This window comes from Globicephala melas, chromosome 16 (assembly GCF_963455315.2).
Source record: "Globicephala melas chromosome 16, mGloMel1.2, whole genome shotgun sequence".
Lineage (NCBI taxonomy): Eukaryota > Metazoa > Chordata > Mammalia > Artiodactyla > Delphinidae > Globicephala > Globicephala melas.
This window is the reverse complement of record NC_083329.1, coordinates 45,116,217-45,136,110: the sequence shown is the minus strand read 5'-3', so window position 1 is coordinate 45,136,110 and position 19,894 is coordinate 45,116,217. Positions and strand designations below refer to the sequence as shown.

Here is a 19,894-nt window from a genome sequence, read left to right as displayed (position 1 = left end):
TATCTCATAGCTGGCCTGGTGCATAATAGTTTGTGCACAGCAAATTGTAGTTGAGGGAATGATTTGTTAGTAGGATTGTTATGTTCAATTACTTGTTTGCCCATTTTAATCAAAGCTTGATACTTAACACCTGTTTGGTTTTTTGCAGCATGAGAAGACTTTGGGACATTCCATGAGTCATTCAAGTAACATTTCTAAGGTAGAGTGCTACTGAAATATGTTATTTTTGTAGCTTGGGGTTTTTATATTCTTATACCTGGCATGTGTTTACACTTTTCTCTTTTAAAGACATAAAGTTATCAGTTCATTACTTTAATCCGCTCTGGGACCATGTGAGGTATATAGCAGTTATATTTTTCTAGTGAGGCAATTCTAGATTTGTGTTGGGGGGAGTGACTGATAGGAGAAAACCCCATTTCTTCCAGTAGAAATTGTTTACTTTCAGGTAAAAGAAATCTCAGAGAGTCACCAGAGAATCTGTCACCTCAATTAGGAATGCATTTGCCTGATGGTAATAAAAAACCAACTCTACTGACTTAAATAACTATAGATTTCTGTTGTTCTGATGACAAGATGTCTGGAGGTGGATGGTTCAGGGCTGACGCAGTGCTCACAGATGTTGCCGGGGATCTAGGCTCCTTCCGCTTTCTTTGTGCCACCTTCCTTGGCACGTTGTCATCCTCATGTTTGATCTCAAGGTGGGAGCTGGACCTCCAGGCACCCTGGCTGTGGTCTGTCAGCTGAGAGTGACCCTTTTCAACAGGAAGGCAAAAGCTTTCCCAGAAGTGCCCCTCAGCTGCCTGACTTCTGCTTACATCTCACTGGCCAGAACTGGATCATAAGACCCCCGCCAGCTGGAACGTGGCTAGGAAAAGGAGGGCAGAGGGGTGAATCGGCAGCCAACAGCACCTGATACACCTGTGGGGTAGTCACTTGAGTAGCCTGCCGGGAGCACATCAGATGCTAGGGGTGACCCCGGAGCCAGCAGACGGTGTCTCCCATGCCGTGAGCTTGCTCCCATGCACTGCTCATCTCTCAGCCTAGACACGGGCTCTAGCCAACCCGTTGTCCATACAGGTGTGTCTATGAAGGTTCCTTGCAAAGATGGATTTTCTCTCGCATCATGTCTGTGTCAGATCCTGACAGGAAGATCTGAATAGTGTGGCAAAACCTATTCTGCTGTCTCAGGCCTCTTAATTTCTCTAAAATAAACAGTGACATTATATGCCAAATGTTTTTTATTCATATCACTCTATAGTATACTTTTGAATTAAAAGTAGAATGTAGAAAGTCCTTTAAGACATTAATCATCTGTTCTTAGGCATACTTGTGATCTAATCATGTCATTCTGCCACTGAATTTTGCATGAAAAGAAAAGTCCACAGTGCTTAGTGTGCCTAAAGGCCATTTACAGAGTGCTTCTTGGTTCATTGCTGACCTGACCTTCCCCCAGACCAGTGGAGGGTAGCTTCAGCCACCTCATATAACTACCTTTCACCAAATACTGTCTGCTGTTCCAACCTCCTTTTCTTTTCTTTTGCTGTTCCTTCAGCCAGGAATGCTGGAGCTATAGAACTGTGTAGTGGTAGATCATTACTGTCTGAGTAAAGTGGCCAGTTTTGCCCTACTACTTTTTGAAGGAGCTGTCCAACATATAAGCATAGAGAAAAGTAAGAAGGCATAGATCTAAATGGCCTGTCTGGTTAAGTTGAATTAAACATTTTAAAAGCACACAGTAGCACTCATTGCCTTGCTCCAATGGCTAAGAGCAGTTCTGAAAGATGTTATTATCCTGTGCCTCAGATACATGTTTCTTGTTTGTTTATGGTTTTAGTAAGATTTTATTTGAAGGAAAGTTTCCTACTATAGTTAAAAAAGTTTGTAAACTCATGGCTTACAATGTCTAGAGGAACATTTGTTGGGCTTGTCACAGGCCTGGAGCATGGGCCTTCTGAGTTGCTCTGTGAGGGTGTTAGAGGGTTAGGTGGACAAGGGTTTCTAGCCATGTGACTTTGAGGAAGGCTACTCCTCTGAACTTTAATTTCTTGATGAGTAAAATTAGGGTAATTATACAACCTTCAGGCTTGCTCTGAGACTTAGGGATAATGTTGGCAAGGAGCCATGGAACAGCTTCCTCATTGCAATGAGTCAGTAAACTGACTCTTGTCAAACTTGGTTGAACCCTGGTGATCTTAGGTTGATTGGGTCAGGATAGTCCTTGATGGTAGCTATTATTATGTCGTTCCTGATCAAAGACAGAACCATAGGCAGACTTCGTTTCATTGCATTTCACTTTATTGTACTTTTCAAATATTGCGCTTTTTACAAACTGAAGGTTTGTGGCAACCTTGCATTGAGCAAGCCTGTCGGCACCATTTTTCCAACAGCATTTGCTCTCTTCTTGTCACTGTGTCATGTTTTGGTAATTCACTAAATATTTCAAACTTTTTCATTAGTATTATTATATTTGTTATGGTGATCTGTGATCAGTGATCTTTGATGGTACTATACGACTTGCTGAAGCCTCAGATGATGGTCAGCATTTTTTAACAGTATTTTTAAATTAAGGTATGTACTTTCTTTTTTAGTTATAATGTTACTTCAAAGTTAATGGAGTACAGTATAGTGTAAACATAACTTTTATGTGCACTGGGAAACCAGAAAATTTGTGTGACTGGCTTTATTGCGATACTTGCTTTATTGCAATGCTCTGGAACTGAACTCACAATATCTCTGAAGTATGCCTGTATATGCTTTAAGATAAATATCACCTGGGGGTGAAAATTAAGAAGTCTAATCAAAACTCTGGCTTTTTTCCTTTTTTCCTTCTTGCACACATTTTTATTGTGTGTTCTCTGTGCCAGGCACTGAGCTCTAGGTGCTAGCATAAAATGATGAGCAAAACAAACAAGGCCGCTGACATGGAGCTTTCCTGTAGGCAGGGTTGGAATTTTCTGAAAAAGAAGTTTTAGCTCCACACTTCCACACTCTTAGAAACAGGGGTACTGTGAAAGCCTCAAAGCTTTCAGAGCAGAAAGAAGATTTGGGTCTATTGCATTTCCACAGCAGGAGTTCCTGCACACTTAACTGGGATCAAAAGAAAACCTCAGGAGTGGGGAGTCTTGTGTGCTCACACCACTAACTTGCCAGTGATCCCCTCAGCATGAAATTTTGTTGTAAAATGTGAGCCTCCTTAATTAAGTATGTTAGGCATGAACCAGTTAAATGGGGCTGCAGAACAGAGGGCAGGACTGCTGTGCAAGATAACTAGTTTTTTTTGTTTTGTTTTGCGGTACGCGGTCCTCTCACTGTTGTGGCCTCTCCCGTTGCGGAGCACAGGCTCCGGACGCGCAGCCTCAGCGGCCATGGCTCACGGGCCCAGCCGCTTCGCGGCATGTGGGATCTTCCTGGACCGGGGCACAAACCCGTGTCCCCTGCAGCGGCAGGCGGACTCTCAACCACTGCGCCACCAGGGAAGCCCAAGATAACTAGTTTTTGAGAATGCAGTTCTTCCTTGTATTTATAAAATGGACCTGTTGTTTGAAGCTACTTTTAGGCCAAGATATGTAAAACTCTTATCTTCAGTGTAGCAAACATACTTAAGCAGATGCTTCATACCCTTGAGATGGAAGATACAAAGAAAGTTCAGACCATGGACATGTTTTATGCTACCTGAGATCTCTGCTGTCTTGTCAAGAGACTTTTCCTGCCAGCTCAGCCTCTAGCTGGATTTCAGGCTAGTTTGTGCTCACATTAGTCAGTCACCTGCAGTCTGCATTATGCTCCTGTTAAAAAACTAGTACAAAATATTCTTTCGATGTGTTGCCTAAACTCTTATTCTATCACCCACCACTGGTCCTGATTCTGCCCTTTGTGAACTAGAGCTCTGACAGACAAGGGGATTTGGGAGGCTGTGTGGTGCAGAGAGGGGAAGGGCTAGAGGTAGGGTCTCTGCTGTAGGAGTGATGTTCAGCCCCTGGCTGACAGGTGGCCTTCACTCCCAGGGTGACTTGGAACACGGGCTGGTGGGGGGAATGCAGCGAGATACTGACACAGCCTTCGGGGGACTTGGGTGATCACGGAGGCTGCTCCTGGAAGGCCTGCCATGTTAGGGTGAGATGACGTGACTCCCTGTCCAGGGGTGTTGTACCACCACTGCCCACCAGCTGCAAGCTGTCTCATCGCTCGGCATAAAGTATCCTCAGTTGTAACGTATACAAGGAGGCCCAGTGCAGCGTTTAGGAGTATTGCATGAGTTCAGATTTTGTCCAACACTTAACTGTGTGCAAGACATTATGCTTTGAATGCTGAACTAAACAGAGAAGAGAGGAATAAGTAGAGTGCCATAAAATACCCGCAGACAGAATTATTATGAAGGTGAAAGAAAAGGGGCTAAGGTACAGAATTATGAGGGACCGAAGTTAAAAGGGCTGCTCGGAGAAGGTATGGCTGAGGAGGGGATACTTAAAGCAGGACATAAAAGGTAAAAAGGAGCTGGCCAGAATGGGGTTAAACTGTAGTAGAAAACTGGTTTGTCACCTTCTTGGGAAATCCAGTTCTTTAGGTAAAGATGAAAGGCAGGTATTTGCAGCCTTGGTCACTGGGAGTGATGGCTGTCATGGCCACCCAGTTGCAAGGTACCTGTAAACCCTGGGGCTGTGTTGGTTGGGACCATTCCAGTGAGGACCACTGTACTTTGACCTAAAACCCTTTAGAGGAAGGTTAGAATTCCCTGAGGCGGCTTAAACTCACTCTGTCCGAATAGAATTTTTTAAGATAAAAGGAATTGGCCTAGGCCAGGTTCACTGAGGGGGCTGGGCTTTCTTGAGCCTCTGCTGATACCTCTCAAGGGAGCCTTATGTACGGGAAAGGGCAGCACACAGACATGGCGTTAGTTTACTGAGAATGCTGAGGGAAGCATTCTTATTCAACCCGGGGAATTGGATTTGGTCCAGGTGACACAATTTCTTGAACAAGTTCATGATTGGCAGCACTTACCACAGGGAGATGGCAGTGGCAGGCTAGACATCCATCATGAAGCCTGGAGCATGGGTGCCCTCCTCCCTGCAGCCAAGCAGGTTCACTAAGCTCCAGCAGTTGCTGAAGACTGGTACCTGGCAGAATATTTTAGAGCTCTGCATAATTTTATTCAGATACCATGAACATTATGTGCCTGCCTCTGGTTAATCAAGTATTCCTGGGTAGAAGTCAGATTGGACATGTTTAACGAGCACTTAAAATTATTGCTGTTCTGTTGTTTGGCAAGCAAATCTCAATGAATTTGAGCATTGACTCTCCTGGAGCTCTTGAATATTTTCTAGTTAATGTTGCCGTTAGGTAGGAATGAGATACAGCAGAATGTCACATGTCAGATGTAAATACAGCCTTAGGATGGTGGCTTGCTGGCCACACACCTTGGTGTGATTGTCAAGACCAAGGCCTGCTTCTCTCTGTTTCTGAATACAGAGTTAACCAGTGACAGACTTAGGTTACTCAGACCTATGGGTTAAGTATAAGGCGAATGTGCCTTTCTTAATTTATACTGAAGAAAACAACTATCCCAAAGACAAGATACTTATTTTCATGCAGTAGAAACAAGGAGAATGAATTGGTGGAGTTGAATGGCATCAAGTGGTAACAGCCTGCTTCACGTGTGTCATGAGCACCACATAGCTTCACTCTGGGTCCTGATGGAGCTCCATGGTCAGTGTCTTGCTGTTTGGCTCCCCTCTTATAAAGATTGATTGACCGTATTTTCTTTTCTTTTTTTTTAGCCTTCTGACTGGTTACAGTTTAATTTTTGGCTGAAACTCTAGACCAGCAGTTTTCAGTTTGCTTTTGCATCTCCTGGCAGGGAGAGGGAGAAGGTTAAACCCGGTTTCATAATAATACGAAGACATTATTTGCTTTTATTACTCTCATTCTCTCACAGGTGTACAGTGGAATTTCCAGAGACTGAGTGGCATGCAAGATGGCATCTTCTCTCTGACACTAATGGAATGTGTGCTGGTGGTCTTGTGTTTTAAAAACTTCTAATATTTGGTTGATGTAACCCACATAAACATAAGAATGAAGCTCTTTGGGGGCCTCCGTTTTTTTAGCGTGTTAAGGGGTCCTGAGACCAACAAATTTGAGAACCTCTGTTTTAGACATATTAAAAGAGACACAGTTACTCCAGAGTGTCCTTGTTTTATTTAGTCACCAAGTGTTCATTGAACACCTCCTGTGTGCTAGGCACTGTGCAAGGCTGAACAGCAGCAGCTTTTTGGTGAACATATTGTTCCAGTAACATCTTTTTATAAACCTTGACAAGTGCCAGGAAAGAAATGAACAGAGTACAAGGACAATGAATAATAGGGGTGAAAAGCCCTTTTTGAGGAGAAACCTGAGGAACAGCCAGTTGTGCTGGGTGGGGTGTGGCAGCATCCCCAGGAGGAGCAAGAGGTTGTGGAGTGCTCGGTGACCAATGCTGAGTCGCAGAGCAGAGAGGGAGGCTGGGCTTGGGGCGTTGGGGCCAGCAAAGGGGTTTCAAGCAGGTCCCTGAATATTCTTTTAGATTGTGGGTCGGGGAGGGCGTGTGCTTAAAGAGATAACTGATTTCATTTGTCACCTAACACATTTGGCTTTAGAGGAAGAGCCTTAACATTAAGTTTGGGGTCATCTTTCTTGTCTCCTGTGTTCCTTGTCAGTCGCATTCTCCCAGGCCAAAGGTTCACCCGCCAGGTGAGTAGCCTCGGCAGAAACTTTTCTCATCCCAGTGAGTGGACAGTGGTTGCCTCTGTTGGAATGGGGGCATTTCATCACAGATATACCTGCAAGTTTACTCTGTAGACCATCAAGCAGTAGTAGTCCACCTGGAAGCCTTCTACGCAGTGGACACATTCCAAGAATGGTGTGTGTCACATTTCTGCATCTCTGACTTTATTTGCTCCTCATAGTAGCCCTGTGGATTATTGACCTGATTTTTAAATGGTTAAATTCCTGCTCCAAGTGGTGTGCTCTTGGGAGGTGGTGTGCTTAGTGGAGTGACCCAGGAACACACACAGACTGAGGACTTTGGAGTCAAAAACAGTGCTTTTGCTACCACCTCAGAATTTTCTCAAAGAATGATTGGAAATAAAAATGCATTTCAGGGCTTCCCTGGTGGCGCAGTGGTTGAGAGTCCGCCTGCCGATGCAGGGGACACGGGTTCGTGCCCCGGTCCGGGAGGATCCCACATGCCGCGGAGCGGCTGGACCCGTGAACCATGGCCGCTGAGCCTGCGCATCTGGAGCCTGTGCTCTGCAATGAGAGAGGCCACAACAGTGAGAGGCCCGCGTACCACAAAAAAAAAAAAAAAAGGCATTTCAGTTATATTTGAAAAGTTAAATATTTAGGGACTTCCCTGGTGGCGCAGTAGTTAAGAATCCACCTGCCCATACAGGGGACACGGGTTCGAGCCCTGGTCTGGGAGGATCCCACATGCCACGGAGCAGCTAAGCCCATGCGCCACAACTACTGAGCCTGTGTACCTAGAGCCTGCGCTCCGCAACAAGAGAAGCCACCGCAATGAGAAGCCCATGCAACGCAGCGAAGAGTAGCCCCCGCTCGCCGCAAGTAGAGAAAGCCCACACGCAGCAATGAAGACCCAATGCAACCAAGAAATAAATAACATAAATTTATTAAAAAAAATTTATTTTAAAAAATTAAATATTTAAAAGAAGTCTGTAGCAGTAAAAGGGTCCTTTTGATTACTAAATAACTCAGAAACCCAGCCCTTTCACCATGGTATTTCTGGTGGTTTGGGGGCCTTTATATGGTTACACTTATAGTTTCTGGGAATGTGAAGCCATCTTTGCTCAGAAATCATTGTCTTCAATGTAATTTATTGAAAACAAGTTATGTTTGCAATATTCCCAACAGTAGCTTAAAGACCTGCTTTGTAAGATGAGCCATGAGAAAGTCCCTTCAGCTGTTGTCTTCCCTGTAGCAGTGCTATGACATAGGCCCCTCCTTATGCTGGGGGCATATTATTATTCACATAATTCCAACTCTCTCTAAAAGGGCACCGAAGAAAAGAATTCAGTGTTAGTGCTACTTGCTAGACAAAGCTGAGAGTCATTTATAATGGAAATCATTTTAGAATTCAGTAGTTTTTATTGTACACTCTCCTCCATGAATTCTGTATTGTACGTATTTTATATTGACTTTTTTAGCGGTCAGTTTCAATTATTTGCTATTGTGAAAGCTTGTTCTTGGCCCAGCCCTTCATCAGGAGTCAACATGTGTGTATCAGAGCAGCCACAGAACTGGCCTCTCCTCTTTAATTGTAGATCATTTGGAAGATGAATACAACTGGGTGTTTATTTTTAGAAATCAGATTCTCTCTTAATGAAGCATTTCTTTTCACAGAGGAAATTCTGCACTAAGCAGAAGGTTTGCTGAAACACAGTCTCAGTCTGTACATTGCAGTGTCTAAACACCAAGTGAGACTCTATTTGGCTTTATTATATGAAGTCAGGCCTGCTGAGCAGCAGTAAGGACCCAATCACTCTCTCTTGGTTTGGGGACAGGAGCGGTAGCATTTAGTAACCTCCTGAGCAGAAAGTAAAGGTAAGCAGAATTTCTAAAATGGCCCCCCAAAGATGTCCCACCCTGATGCCCAGAGCCTGTCACTATGATGAGACATTGCTGATGAGATCATTGTATTAATGGAATCACATGAGCTTTTAAAGACAGAGAGCTTTCTCTGGCTGGTGGCAGAGATTGGAAGCAAGAGTGGACTTGAAGGTGGGGAGGGATGGATGGGGAATGCAGGCATCCCCTGGCTGACAACCAGCAAGTAAACAGGTCCTCAGTCCTAAACCTGCTAGGAACTGCCTTCTGCCAGCAACCTGAATGAACGTGGAAGTGCATTCTTCCCCAGAGCCTCCACAAAGAAGGGAGACCCTGAGCAGAGGGTCCTATCACGCTGTCTGTCGCATGATACATTTGTGGTTTTGAGCCACTAAGTTTGTGGTAATTCGTTAACATGGTAATAAAAATCTAATACAGGTGGCAAATGCCATCTTTATAGAGGAAAAACCTCTCTCTTGATAGCTGTCAGAGCCCTTCACTTTCAAAATCTCTGTGCTGACAATGTAACATGCTTTCTTTTTTTTTAAGATTTTTTTTTGATGTGGACTATTTTTAAAGTCTTTATTGAATTTGTTACAATATTGTTTCTGTTTTATGTTTTGGGATTTTTTTGGTGGCGAGGCATGTGGAATCTTAGCTCCCTGACCAGGGATCGAACCCTCAACCCCTGCATTGGAGGAGAAGTCTTAACCACTGGACCACCAGGGAAGTCCCTAACATGCTTTCTTGATTTAGCCATCTTCTTTTTCTTTTACTTATTTTGATATTTTTGTTTGTTACGTTTTTTTGGTAGAAATACAGTAGTGCAATGACTTTCAAATTATGTTGACCATAATCCTTTGTAAGAAATAGTGTTTACATTGAAACTCAGCTCATTGACACACACAACTGAAAGAAAAAATTCCCCCAAAGACTTAATCATCATGTCAGATGCACTTTGACATCTATTTTATTTCATTGTTAAAAATGTAGGTCATGACCCATGAAATCAAATTCTTTACCAGTTTTTCCAGAATTGGAAAATCATTACAGTTGGTTGTGCAGTTTTATTGTACTTCTTAGACTTTCAGTCTCATGTTACTTTAAAAATAAATTTGTATTTAGGAAATACCTGTTCTTGGTTAAGTGGTATAAGGTTGGAAAGGGTCTTCATGAAAAGTCTGTGTCCCTCCTGCCCGGGGTCCCTGCTCTCCTTCTGTGTTTCACAGGAAACCACTCTTGGGAGCTACTGACAGATAGTCTGCACGTGCCAGCATGCATGGTGTGGCTCTACTCTCTGCCTGCTCCCTCCATATACCCCTTACTGCACATAATGAGCTTTCCCTTCTGCTAATGATTGCCCACGTTCCTTTCTATCATTGTACCAGTATTAACTCAATCAGATACGAGCCCACGGGCAATGAAGTTATGCCAACCCTTTGCTCCCACAAACAGTTTTGTACAAACCTCTTCCTGCATATGTGTGAGGATGAATTCTTAAAAGAGTTGCTGGGACAAAGTGCACGTGCATTTGTAATTCTCAACAAAATTGCCATCTTAGGAGGGAGGTTTACCAGGTTGCTTTCCCACCAGCGATGTGTAAGCATGCTTGTTACCCCATACTTTTGCCAACATGGGTGTTTGATTTTTTTTAGATGCTTTGTTGTTGATGATGATGGTATTTCTCATTGGAGCTTTAATTTGTATTTCTTGTTGTGAGAGAGGTCAAGCATCTTCTGATGCTTTAAGAGCCATCTGTATTTCCTTTCCCATTTTTTGACTAAGTCATTGATTTGATAAATCTAATTTGAAGTCCGTTGTAAACACGAGCCCTCTTTGCATCTTGCCCTCCTTCTCTAGTCCTTCCTCAAGTTCCTTCTGGCTTAAAAGCAAACAAGCCCAACCAGACCATTTCTTGTGGCCCCATACGTGTTGATGAAGATCAGATGGGCTGATTCACTCTTGTTAGGGAGCAAAATGTTTTAAATGTAGCTTTGCTGGTAAATGAAAAAGGGCCCAGTGGGGTTTCGCAATAGAGGAGGAGGAGGAAGTGGCTGAGAGGGAGGTTGGAAAGTAACGTAGTGGAGGGAGCAAGGGAAGGAAGTGAAGCAAAAAGCAGGCGGGGAAGGGTAGGGTTATGGAAGGTACAGCTGGTGTCCTGCAGGGAGGAAGTCCCCTCCAGTGTCAAATTGGTAAGTTCCTGCCACAGACTGAGAACTCTGCTTGGTGAGTCTGTTATGGCAGGCCTCCCAATGGCAGTAAGTTCTCTTAAAGGGAAACAGAGGTGGGAGCATGCCAGCTTCTACCAGGGATACATGGAAAGTTTTCTATTCCTTATATGTTTTTGGCAGTCTTGATAAAATCATTTAAAACAGTGGGTTGATAGGAAAGGCAACCATTAAGTGACTTGAGGACAGCAGAACAAACATGTCATTCCTAAGAAATAAAAGCAACTGGAATTTAGGCCTAGACAGAATCCAGAGGTTTGTTTTGACATAATTGATGACAACATCTTAAAAAGAGGGGATTTTTATGAAAATTTTTTTGTAATGAGATTGCTTTACATTCTTTTTCATGACCGGAGGAAGGTCTCTTGTTTGAGAACCAACAAAGAACTTCAGGAACAGAGGACTTAAGTTTTCTCAACACATATGAATTTTCTCGTTATGAACATTTACTCCTTTTGTCAGTAACTGTGGAGTCCTGTGTGGTCTGATCCTCGTGGAGGGGAGAGGGTACTCTCTGGCTTTGTGCGGGGGGCATAGAGTCAGTCTCCTTTTCCCTTGAGCCAGCACAGCCTCCTGAATGTCACCCTGCCCCCTGCTCTCAGGAGGAGCTGGGGAGCTGTTGGCCCGAGCCGCTGAGAGGGGACTGCCAGCCCCTTGACTTGTCTTGACCTCCCTGGTTGGACCCTGGAACTGTGTTTGCAGCTCTTGGCTTCATTTTGTTGTTGCCATTGTTGATCAGGCCAGTCTTTTAAATCCTCCTTGGTAGGTTGACAGATTTTACTCGGCCTGATACCAGCAACAAGTTAAGCTCTTTAAAGTTGCTGTCGCTGTGCTTTGATGATCATTCTGTGCGGGGACTGGTCCTGAACTCTCAGCATGCGCTCCTCTTTAGCGGGTGACAGAAGGAACCTCTACGGGGACTGTGATGGCCCCATGAATCTTGCTCATTTTCTCGCTCTTACGGAGAAAGAGCCGGGATAAGGCATTTGTTGGTTTATATGTATGTAAAACAACAGTAAGTAGATTTTAAAATTTTCCTTGTAACCTCATGATCTAAGAAGAAGGGAGACTTTTGCTCTGTTATTGGGAGGCCTGTTGAGGCTTGGATATTACCTGCTGAAAGTGTCTCGTGATGTTCTTTGTGGGATCAGAGAGGATGAAGTGAGGGCAGGAGCACAGCTAGAGGATGCCGAGGCTGTTCCTGTTTCCCAAACAGAGCAGGGGCTTGGGGCTGCCGCCATCCTGCAGGCCTGCCAGTCTGCTGCAAGTACAGACACGACTCTGTGTGAGTCCCCGTGACACACCTGAGACAGGAAACTCATGGGGAAGGGATCACCGATGTCAAGTGTGTGGATAGTCTGGCTGCTTCCTCGGTGCAGGTTTTGTTCTGCTCCAAGGCTCTCCCTCCTACCACTGAGCCTTGCCAGCACAGGTGTGTGCTAATGTGATCGTTACCCCGGACTTCCCGTTTTCACATGAATTACTTGAGGTTCAGAACGGGAGTGAGAGGCCATTTTGTCTTGGTTTCAGCTTCCCATCTGAGACCTGCCTCCTTTCAAAGACACTGATCCTGGGAGGGCCTCATTCTCCAGATACGACCCTACTTTCCTTTCACAGGGTTTGCCTTCACTTCAGAATACAGGAAAGTACGCGTGGTTTCAAGAGGCTCCTGTCCTTAGAACGTAACAGGGAGGGAGATAACTAGGTATCGCCCCCGTCTTCTTGGTGAGCAGTGTACTTTTCCCTTGCTCACGTGGGGAGGGCGCTTCCTTCTGTACCTCAGTCCAAGCGACTAAGCTTGACCCAGCAACCTAGAGGACGGAGAGCTGACCTCTTAGCAGTGAGGGACAAGGACGTGAACCTACATTCCTGTCCCCCCTTCCTCCCAGGTCTACTTGGGGAGGCGTGGTGACGACGCTTACTTTTCTACACCATGACCAGCTTGTGGCCTTGCCTACAGGTGCTGAACAGAGCTGCTGGTCACCCTCACAAGTTAAAGAAGGGAGCAAGAAGTTCAAGAAGGCTCCCCATCTCAGAGTGGGGCTAGGGCTGAACATCAGAGAGCAGGCTGACTGTAGGAGCTGGGGACATTAGTGTGGCTCTCCTCAGCCTGCCTCCGTGCAGCGACTAACAGTAAAGGCCCTGTGTGCTCACCTCAGGAGAATAGACAGAGGAGCCCATGGTGGCTGCCTGGAGGAGGGCACAGGAGAAAGCAGAGGTAGCTCGTGCAGTGGGAACATAGCAGCATAATATTGAGACCGCCGCCCCCCACACACACAATTTGTTTTAGAAAGAATCGTGACCAAGTAGTGCAAGGTTATTGGAGGGATGTCATTTTCGTGGCTCCAAATAAACTTTAGATTCTTAAGAAATTGGACCAGCAATGCTTTTATGGAGAATATACGCAATGTTCACGTGCACATTCAGCTAGAAAGTAAATGTGGATTCTTTGGTGACTCAGAAGATGCGCTCATTGAGTAATGCTGCATAATTTTAGCATATACATGTAGCATGATAGAGCTTCTTTAGGTTGAGCTGGGTTTACAGTGATGTATCGTCCCCATGCTGGGCAGCAAGAGTAGCCGTCGAGTGGACATCTCAGTCAGAGTGCCAGTTCTGTCTGGCTCTTCCCAGGCTGGTATATTCGCTGGAGAGGCGGCAAGGTGGGGAGAGCTGTCCTGGTGGCTGATGCAAGTCCGTGGTCCACAGCTGGAGTGCCAGGATGAGAGTACATCCTGGGGTTGGCACTGAGCAAGCGTGGAGCCAGGTGGGCTCTCCAGAATCAAGAAGCAGGGCTGAGGGCCACTGGAGTGGGCCTGGGGAGGGCAGGGAGGAGATGTCAGCTTGCTCTTGATAACAGACCCACAGTACTGTCTTTCCGTGGCCCTTGAGTTGTCCCTCAGGATAACTGTCCTAAGCGGGGAAGAACACACAGGGTGCTGTGAGGGCCGTGGAATCTCAGGAGTCAGTCTTGATGAGGCCTGGCAAGGGCCCCACAGAGGCTGGAGTGCGAGGCTGGGGGACCCTCTAGTAGTGGTCATGCATCCTCAGCCCAGCTGTGCTCCCTGATCCTATTTCTCTCCTCCACTTCTCTTCCCATCGTGGTACTTCCTCACCCTCCCAGACTTTTCTCTAATTTTGGCTTGTTCACGACCCCTCAGAGCCCCTGCTCTATCTCATGACCTCTTGCTATACTTTCTTCCACATTTACATGTTCTTGATAATTTTCTCCATACACAATCCCAAGATTAGGACTCGGGAGCATTCTGTGCTCAGCCCCCTCCTGGGCCTGGGGTTGAGCTCTGGGTTGGTGGCCCTGTGCTCAGGTAGTCTCCCTTTTGTATAAAGAGCGCTGGCAGGGTAGTGAAGGTTCGTGGACCAACTGCCAGGCGGTGAGGGAGGAGTGGCTCTCACATTCTGCCAGCCTCAACGAGGATGATCCCAGGTACCAGGTTAAAGAGTGCTGGGTGGGGGAAGCAGAGCTAGCAGGGAAGGTGCCTCATGTTTCTTTTGCATTTGCGTGTACCTTACGGTGCTTGGTTTCTTGACTTACGTATGGACTAATTAAGTTTAGATGCTTAGAAGATAAATGACCACTGAATATACAGAAGGTTGATGGTGCTGTTCCAGAGTCTCAAATATTTCTTGGCTACACTTTACCTTCATCTGAGGGATGAAGAGTGCTGCTTGGTTTGTTCTTCCCTTGGCTCGTAGGGACCTAGTACGTGCTATTCACTGAGCAATGGGCAGCGGCAGACCCATTGCCATTCACAAGGAGGTGGTGTTTGCAGTCCCCTGGCTTTTCCTGAAAACTGACTGGAGGTGTGTTGTTGCAGGCTGGGGGCTCTTCAGTGGCATCCGCTCCAGTGTCCGCCTTCTCTCGCACTTCTGTCACGCCCTCCAATCAGGACATCTGCAGGTAATGCTCTGCTTCACATGCTACGGTGGTTCATGTGCATCTCAGGAATGAGCGTTCATGTCTGCAGGTTCTTGATTCTCCATATGCCTCTGCTCTAAACAATCAACCTGGTTTTATGTGCTGTTTGCTCACCAGGTACCACGCAAGTCTCATTTCTTCACTTTGATGCCTATTTTCTTTTAAAATTGTTTTTACTTTCTGTGCTTTTATTCCACTGTTCTCTGCATGCAGTTCCAGTGCAGTGTTTTCTGAGTGTTGTCACCACAGTCCCGTGCAGTCTGCTGTTGTCTTGAAAGCTCCTCCCTGCCAGAGTTCTCTGACACAAGGGCTCACTGTGACAGTTGTCTGTCAAGACACAGTGCAGGCATCAAAGAGAAATTCCCATGGCTCAGAGTGGGTCCAGGCCTTGAAGCCTGCTAAGAATACCAAAGCCAGAAGAACACTGAAGTTCTCAAAATCCCTGAATGATGTGGGTGAGAAGGCCCCGGATGCTTTGGAAAGTTTTGACTATGCGGAGAGGACTTGCTCTGAAGGGAAACTGATACTCCCTCAAGACCCGTGTCTCAGTATTAACAGGCTCCACCAGAAAGAAAAAAGAACACTGAATCGCAAACCTCTTGGCAGTTCCAAACATTCTTGTGTTTCATCCCTTTCCGCCAATCGTTCAGCGGCCTCAGAGGTGGGAGCCGGCAAGGGGGGCACGCACGTCCTGCTTCTGGACGAGAAGGCAGATGGCGAGGCCGTGTCCAGAAGCCAGCGGCTGCTCCGGTACCTGTTCTCGCTGTCACACGGCTTGAGCACCAGCAGCCTGCACTGGTTCCACGAGCTGGAGAGCTGCACTGCCGGCCCACACCCTGCCAAGTCCTCCAGCGGGCTGGCTGGGAGCGCGGGCTTCTTCTCCGACGGAACGGGAGATGATGACGTCTTTGAGGACAGCACATCCACAAAACCGAAGAGCAGGGTCCTGCGGGCGCCCCTCTGCTCGGTGGAAAAGGACAGTGACCTGGATGGTCCTTCCCCTCTCTCTGAAAAGGGCCCCCCCATCTCTCCCGTGTCCACGTCAGGGGATGTCTGCAGGTTGGTTTGCCAAGAACCACCATTCTGGCCCTCTCTGCTCCCCACACCTCCGTGGCCTCATCTTGCTTTAATATGTGAAGTTTCAGGAAAATGAATAGGCAGTTGTACACAATTATGGATTAATAGTTTTCTCCAGAATAGATTATTGGTATCATTTGAAAAACCAATTTTTATGACGTGGGTCCCAAGATAGTTTCATAGATGATAAAAGAGGAAGAAGCTACACATATTAAAGGCCAAGCTGACTCTTCTCAACTAAAAATAAGTAGCTTTTGCATAAGGAAAGCGGAAGAAAAAATAGTATCTCCAGTCTTCCAGCTTGATGGTCTAGATATTAAGCATTGGCTTCCCCTCTCGACCTCATTATTACCCCTCGCTCCACCTGCGACACGATGTGCATGGGGAAGGGCTGCTCTTCAGCAGCTCCTTCCTTCCTTTTAACTTGGATGCAGCCACCTCTGCCCAGGTCCTAACTCCACTTTTATCTTCCCGGGTGCAGCATCCTTGTCAGGCCTCCAAAAGCTTTCAAAATTCACTTTTGCCGCTACTCTTAGGCCTTCCCCATTCTAACCTTTCCCCAGTGGCCCCTCCTCAGGATCAGCTCTTATCATTTCTTTTAACAATTGGATCAGAAACCCCTCTCACAGAAACAAACAGCCGAGAGCCTGGCCTGGGCCAGAACCCAGTTCCTTTCAGGCCAGGTGTCCCTACCTGCTCTCCAGCTGCTGGAAAAGACCTTTTTGTTTCTCAAAAGTCTGTTAAGTTCCTTGAGGTTAGTAGCTACGTCCTGTTGCATGCACCCTTAGAAATAATGAATGATTTAAATTTCTCACTTATTGCTATGAGTGATCCTGACAAAAGAAATGAAATTGCAGCATCTTATAATGGTTTTTCAGGTCCAGGAGAAGCACTGTGATTTCTCTGTTACCTCTCTGAGAGAGGACAGAAATATGTAGTTGTGTGTGTGAAGGTGAGGTCAGTGATTATAGCTAGCAAGCAAAGTTCATCATCTTTTCAAGTCACTGGTATTTTTGAAAGGTAGAGTGCTGGTTTTGTTTTACACAGAAATTTTACCTCTGATTATTTTAATGTCATGTAAGTTCTGGAAGATGTTTCCTTAAATTCGTCTTTTTAGTGAAGTTCTTAAGTCTTACCCAAAATGACTGCTTTGTCATTTTCTTATATCATTTTTTCCTCTCTGTTGCCAAAAGCCACCCAGACTTTCCATGTTGGTGCGGTAAGCTAGAAATTTTTAGTTTGTAGTAATTGTTTTCATTTGTGTTCATATGTTTTCGTGCTTATAGTCATTTTGTGATGTTTGTTTCGGAACGTTTTCCTTGGGGGGACTGACCTTCCACTGAAGCGTCATCTTCCCTGTTGTGTGGCCCTCCTTGTAATGACTGGCCTTCCTTCTGCCACAGGATCTGTCACTGTGAAGGGGATGACGAGAGCCCTCTGATCACACCCTGCCACTGCACAGGGAGCCTCCACTTTGTGCACCAGACCTGCCTGCAGCAGTGGATCAAGAGCTCCGACACACGCTGCTGTGAGCTGTGCAAGTACGAGTTCATCATGGAGACCAAGCTGAAGCCTCTGAGAAAAGTATGTGCGAGGCCACCCTCGGAAGTACTTTAGCTTCACTGAGACGAGCGCCCAGAAGAGTTAGCACCTGGGACTGGGTGGAGCCCAGGGACTGGGACTGGGTGGAGCCACAGTTGGCTTGAGTTCACTCCTTTAAGAAGTTGGGGCTGGTGTGTACATTCATGTTTTTGGTACTGTTTTCCAAGTCCCTCCTCTCAGGAAGAAGCTCTTTCTGTCCATTCAGTCATATGATGTTTTCTTTTTCCTTAAAACTAAGACTGCCTGCTTGTCTGTATCAGTCATTTGGCCCTTGACCACAGACTGTTTTGTGACATCTTAGTCAGCATTAAACTTTGTATGTATTAACTCTTCAGGCTTTGCCTCTAATTAGGTCCATATAGTGGAGATTAGTATCTCTCTCCAGCACAAAGAACAGCATAACATGGTAAATTTATTTCTGTATACCTGTGACAGGTGTTTCCTAGATGGGAAGTGGGGGCAGATGGGAAAAGAAAGGAACCACAGGCATTACATGCAACACAGCTCTCTTCAGGTCCCATGTCCGTGCTTCCTCTGAAAGGAGCCTCATCCGGTGCTCCCCTCCTGTGTAAACACTGGCCGTTCCATGTGTCTGTGTGCCCAGAATATGGAGAGGCTTTGTTTGGAAGAATAAAAGGTTTGTTCTTATCTCAAAACTCATAAATTGCAAGGGGAATTACATAATCAGGTAACAGCACCAACATGCCGATTCAATGCTAACTTCTATGGTGATCGCTCATATCAGATATTCAGAGAAGGAAGTATTCATTGTGGGTCGGAGCTCTGGGGAAGCAGAGTGGTGGTAGCATCATAGAATGTTTGGTGTTGAAGCAGTTCTTGGAAAATCAGTAGGATTTAGAGGGGAAGTGAAAGGGCTCTAGAGAGGTCAGATTGTCTCTGGAGAAAAGCAGCCACCGCAAAGGTAGGGTGAGCATTTCAGGGGAGTGTGAAAGGCTTGAACTGAATGTGTCTTAGAAAATCAGGGGGACATTTTAGGAGGGAAGCCAGATGAAGATACTGTGTCACACCATAGCAGAAAGAAATCTGGATACTAGGGAAGGCAGGCGCAAACTACTTAAAAACTGTTTTGTCCCATAAAAGCCTCATTGTTTTTTGGGTGCCTGCTCTATGCTGACTCTTCAAGTGAGTCTTATGGCACTTTGACCAATATAGATAGTCCATGAAGGCTCTACTTTCAGTTTATCCTGCATAGAAACACCTGGAAAGGTTGTGAGCAGGGCTGGCAGAGGATATGCAGTGTTTACACTTGTTCTTTTTCTCTACCTCTATGTGTTTTCTTCTGATTCGGAAACCAGTAAATGAAAAAGAAAATCTGGCTATTTGGAGTAAATTAATGAGCTCCTAGAGGAGATGGGACTGGCACAGACTGCTTGTACCAGGAACTCTTAGCATCGATTTCACAGTGTTGCTGCCAATGTAGCAGAGGATCAAAGAGTGAGCGCCCTCCACCATCACCTTCACGACATAGTGTGACCCATCTGCTAGTGTGTTGTGGTGTCATCAACCCCCTTCTTCCCCTCACTCATGCCAGTCAGCAAGTCACGGAAACTTAAAGTGTGCCACCTGGGTCTTGGGCCAATGTGCTGTTTTCATCAGGACCAAAACCATAAAGTCTTGTATCAAAGCCACTGAATGCCTGCTTCGCCAGAATAAGCAGCCAGGGGATTGCTGGTGGTGGGTCATGGCTCATCTCGATCCCAGCTTCTCTTCATCGCCTAGAAAGTTGGATGTGGACAGAACACCAGTGCCTTGTACCTGGTTGACGCCACATGGTTTAAAGGGAGCGACTCTGAGTGTTTGGGGAAATTCATCTAGCTTGGGAAAGGGGGAGGGAGGAGGGAAGCCAGTCTTAACCATCAACAAAGCTCTCACCCCATCGTAGCGCTTTACGCCCATGAGCCTGAGCCTCACGCTCTGTGCGTTGTCTTTCCAGTGGGAGAAGCTGCAGATGACAGCCAGCGAGCGCAGGAAGATCATGTGCTCCGTGACGTTCCACATCATTGCCATCACCTGTGTGGTCTGGTCCTTGTACGTGCTCATCGACCGCACTGCTGAGGAGATCAAGCAGGGGCAGGCAACAGGTATGTGCTCAGAACGAAAGGTGCACCCAGGAGATCCTGGATGGCACAGTGGGTCTTAGGATTGGGGTGTTATTCCAGGTTGATTTTCAAGTCAGACCTCAAATGTCTGGGCTTCTGGAAGGAGGCATCAATCATGAGGCACTACGCATCCTTTTTGGATGTTTCTTTTGCTGTGGTGGTAGTTTTTAAAACCCAGTCAGGAGAGATCAAATCATGGAGAGAGAGAATCTCCATGAGTGCCTCCTGGAGGAGCAGGATAAAAGGGAGTGGACATGCTCTTCCACTCCTCCTCCAGCGAAGCAAGATTCGATAAGTTAAGAGTCCATGGTTATGGGAAGTTCAGAAATTGTGTT

General features: G+C 46.0%; 1 protein-coding gene across 5 annotated transcripts in view; it reads left to right on the top strand.

Moving 5' to 3' along the window:
* Nucleotides 1–19,894, top strand: part of MARCHF8 (membrane associated ring-CH-type finger 8) — a 118,264-nt gene that overhangs the window by 94,706 nt on the left and 3,664 nt on the right. For 3 of the 5 annotated variants that reach the window (XM_030844027.3, XM_030844021.2, XM_030844023.2), the window contains exons 3-7: nucleotides 149–199; nucleotides 14,660–14,742; nucleotides 14,974–15,819; nucleotides 17,241–17,421; nucleotides 19,394–19,541. In XM_030844027.3, the coding sequence (XP_030699887.1) occupies nucleotides 149–199; nucleotides 14,660–14,742; nucleotides 14,974–15,819; nucleotides 17,241–17,421; nucleotides 19,394–19,541 (1,309 nt within the window). The remainder of the gene's footprint in view (nucleotides 1–148; nucleotides 200–14,659; nucleotides 14,743–14,973; nucleotides 15,820–17,240; nucleotides 17,422–19,393; nucleotides 19,542–19,894) is intronic. The other 2 variants (XM_030844028.3, XM_030844032.3) reach the window with 2 other exon arrangements.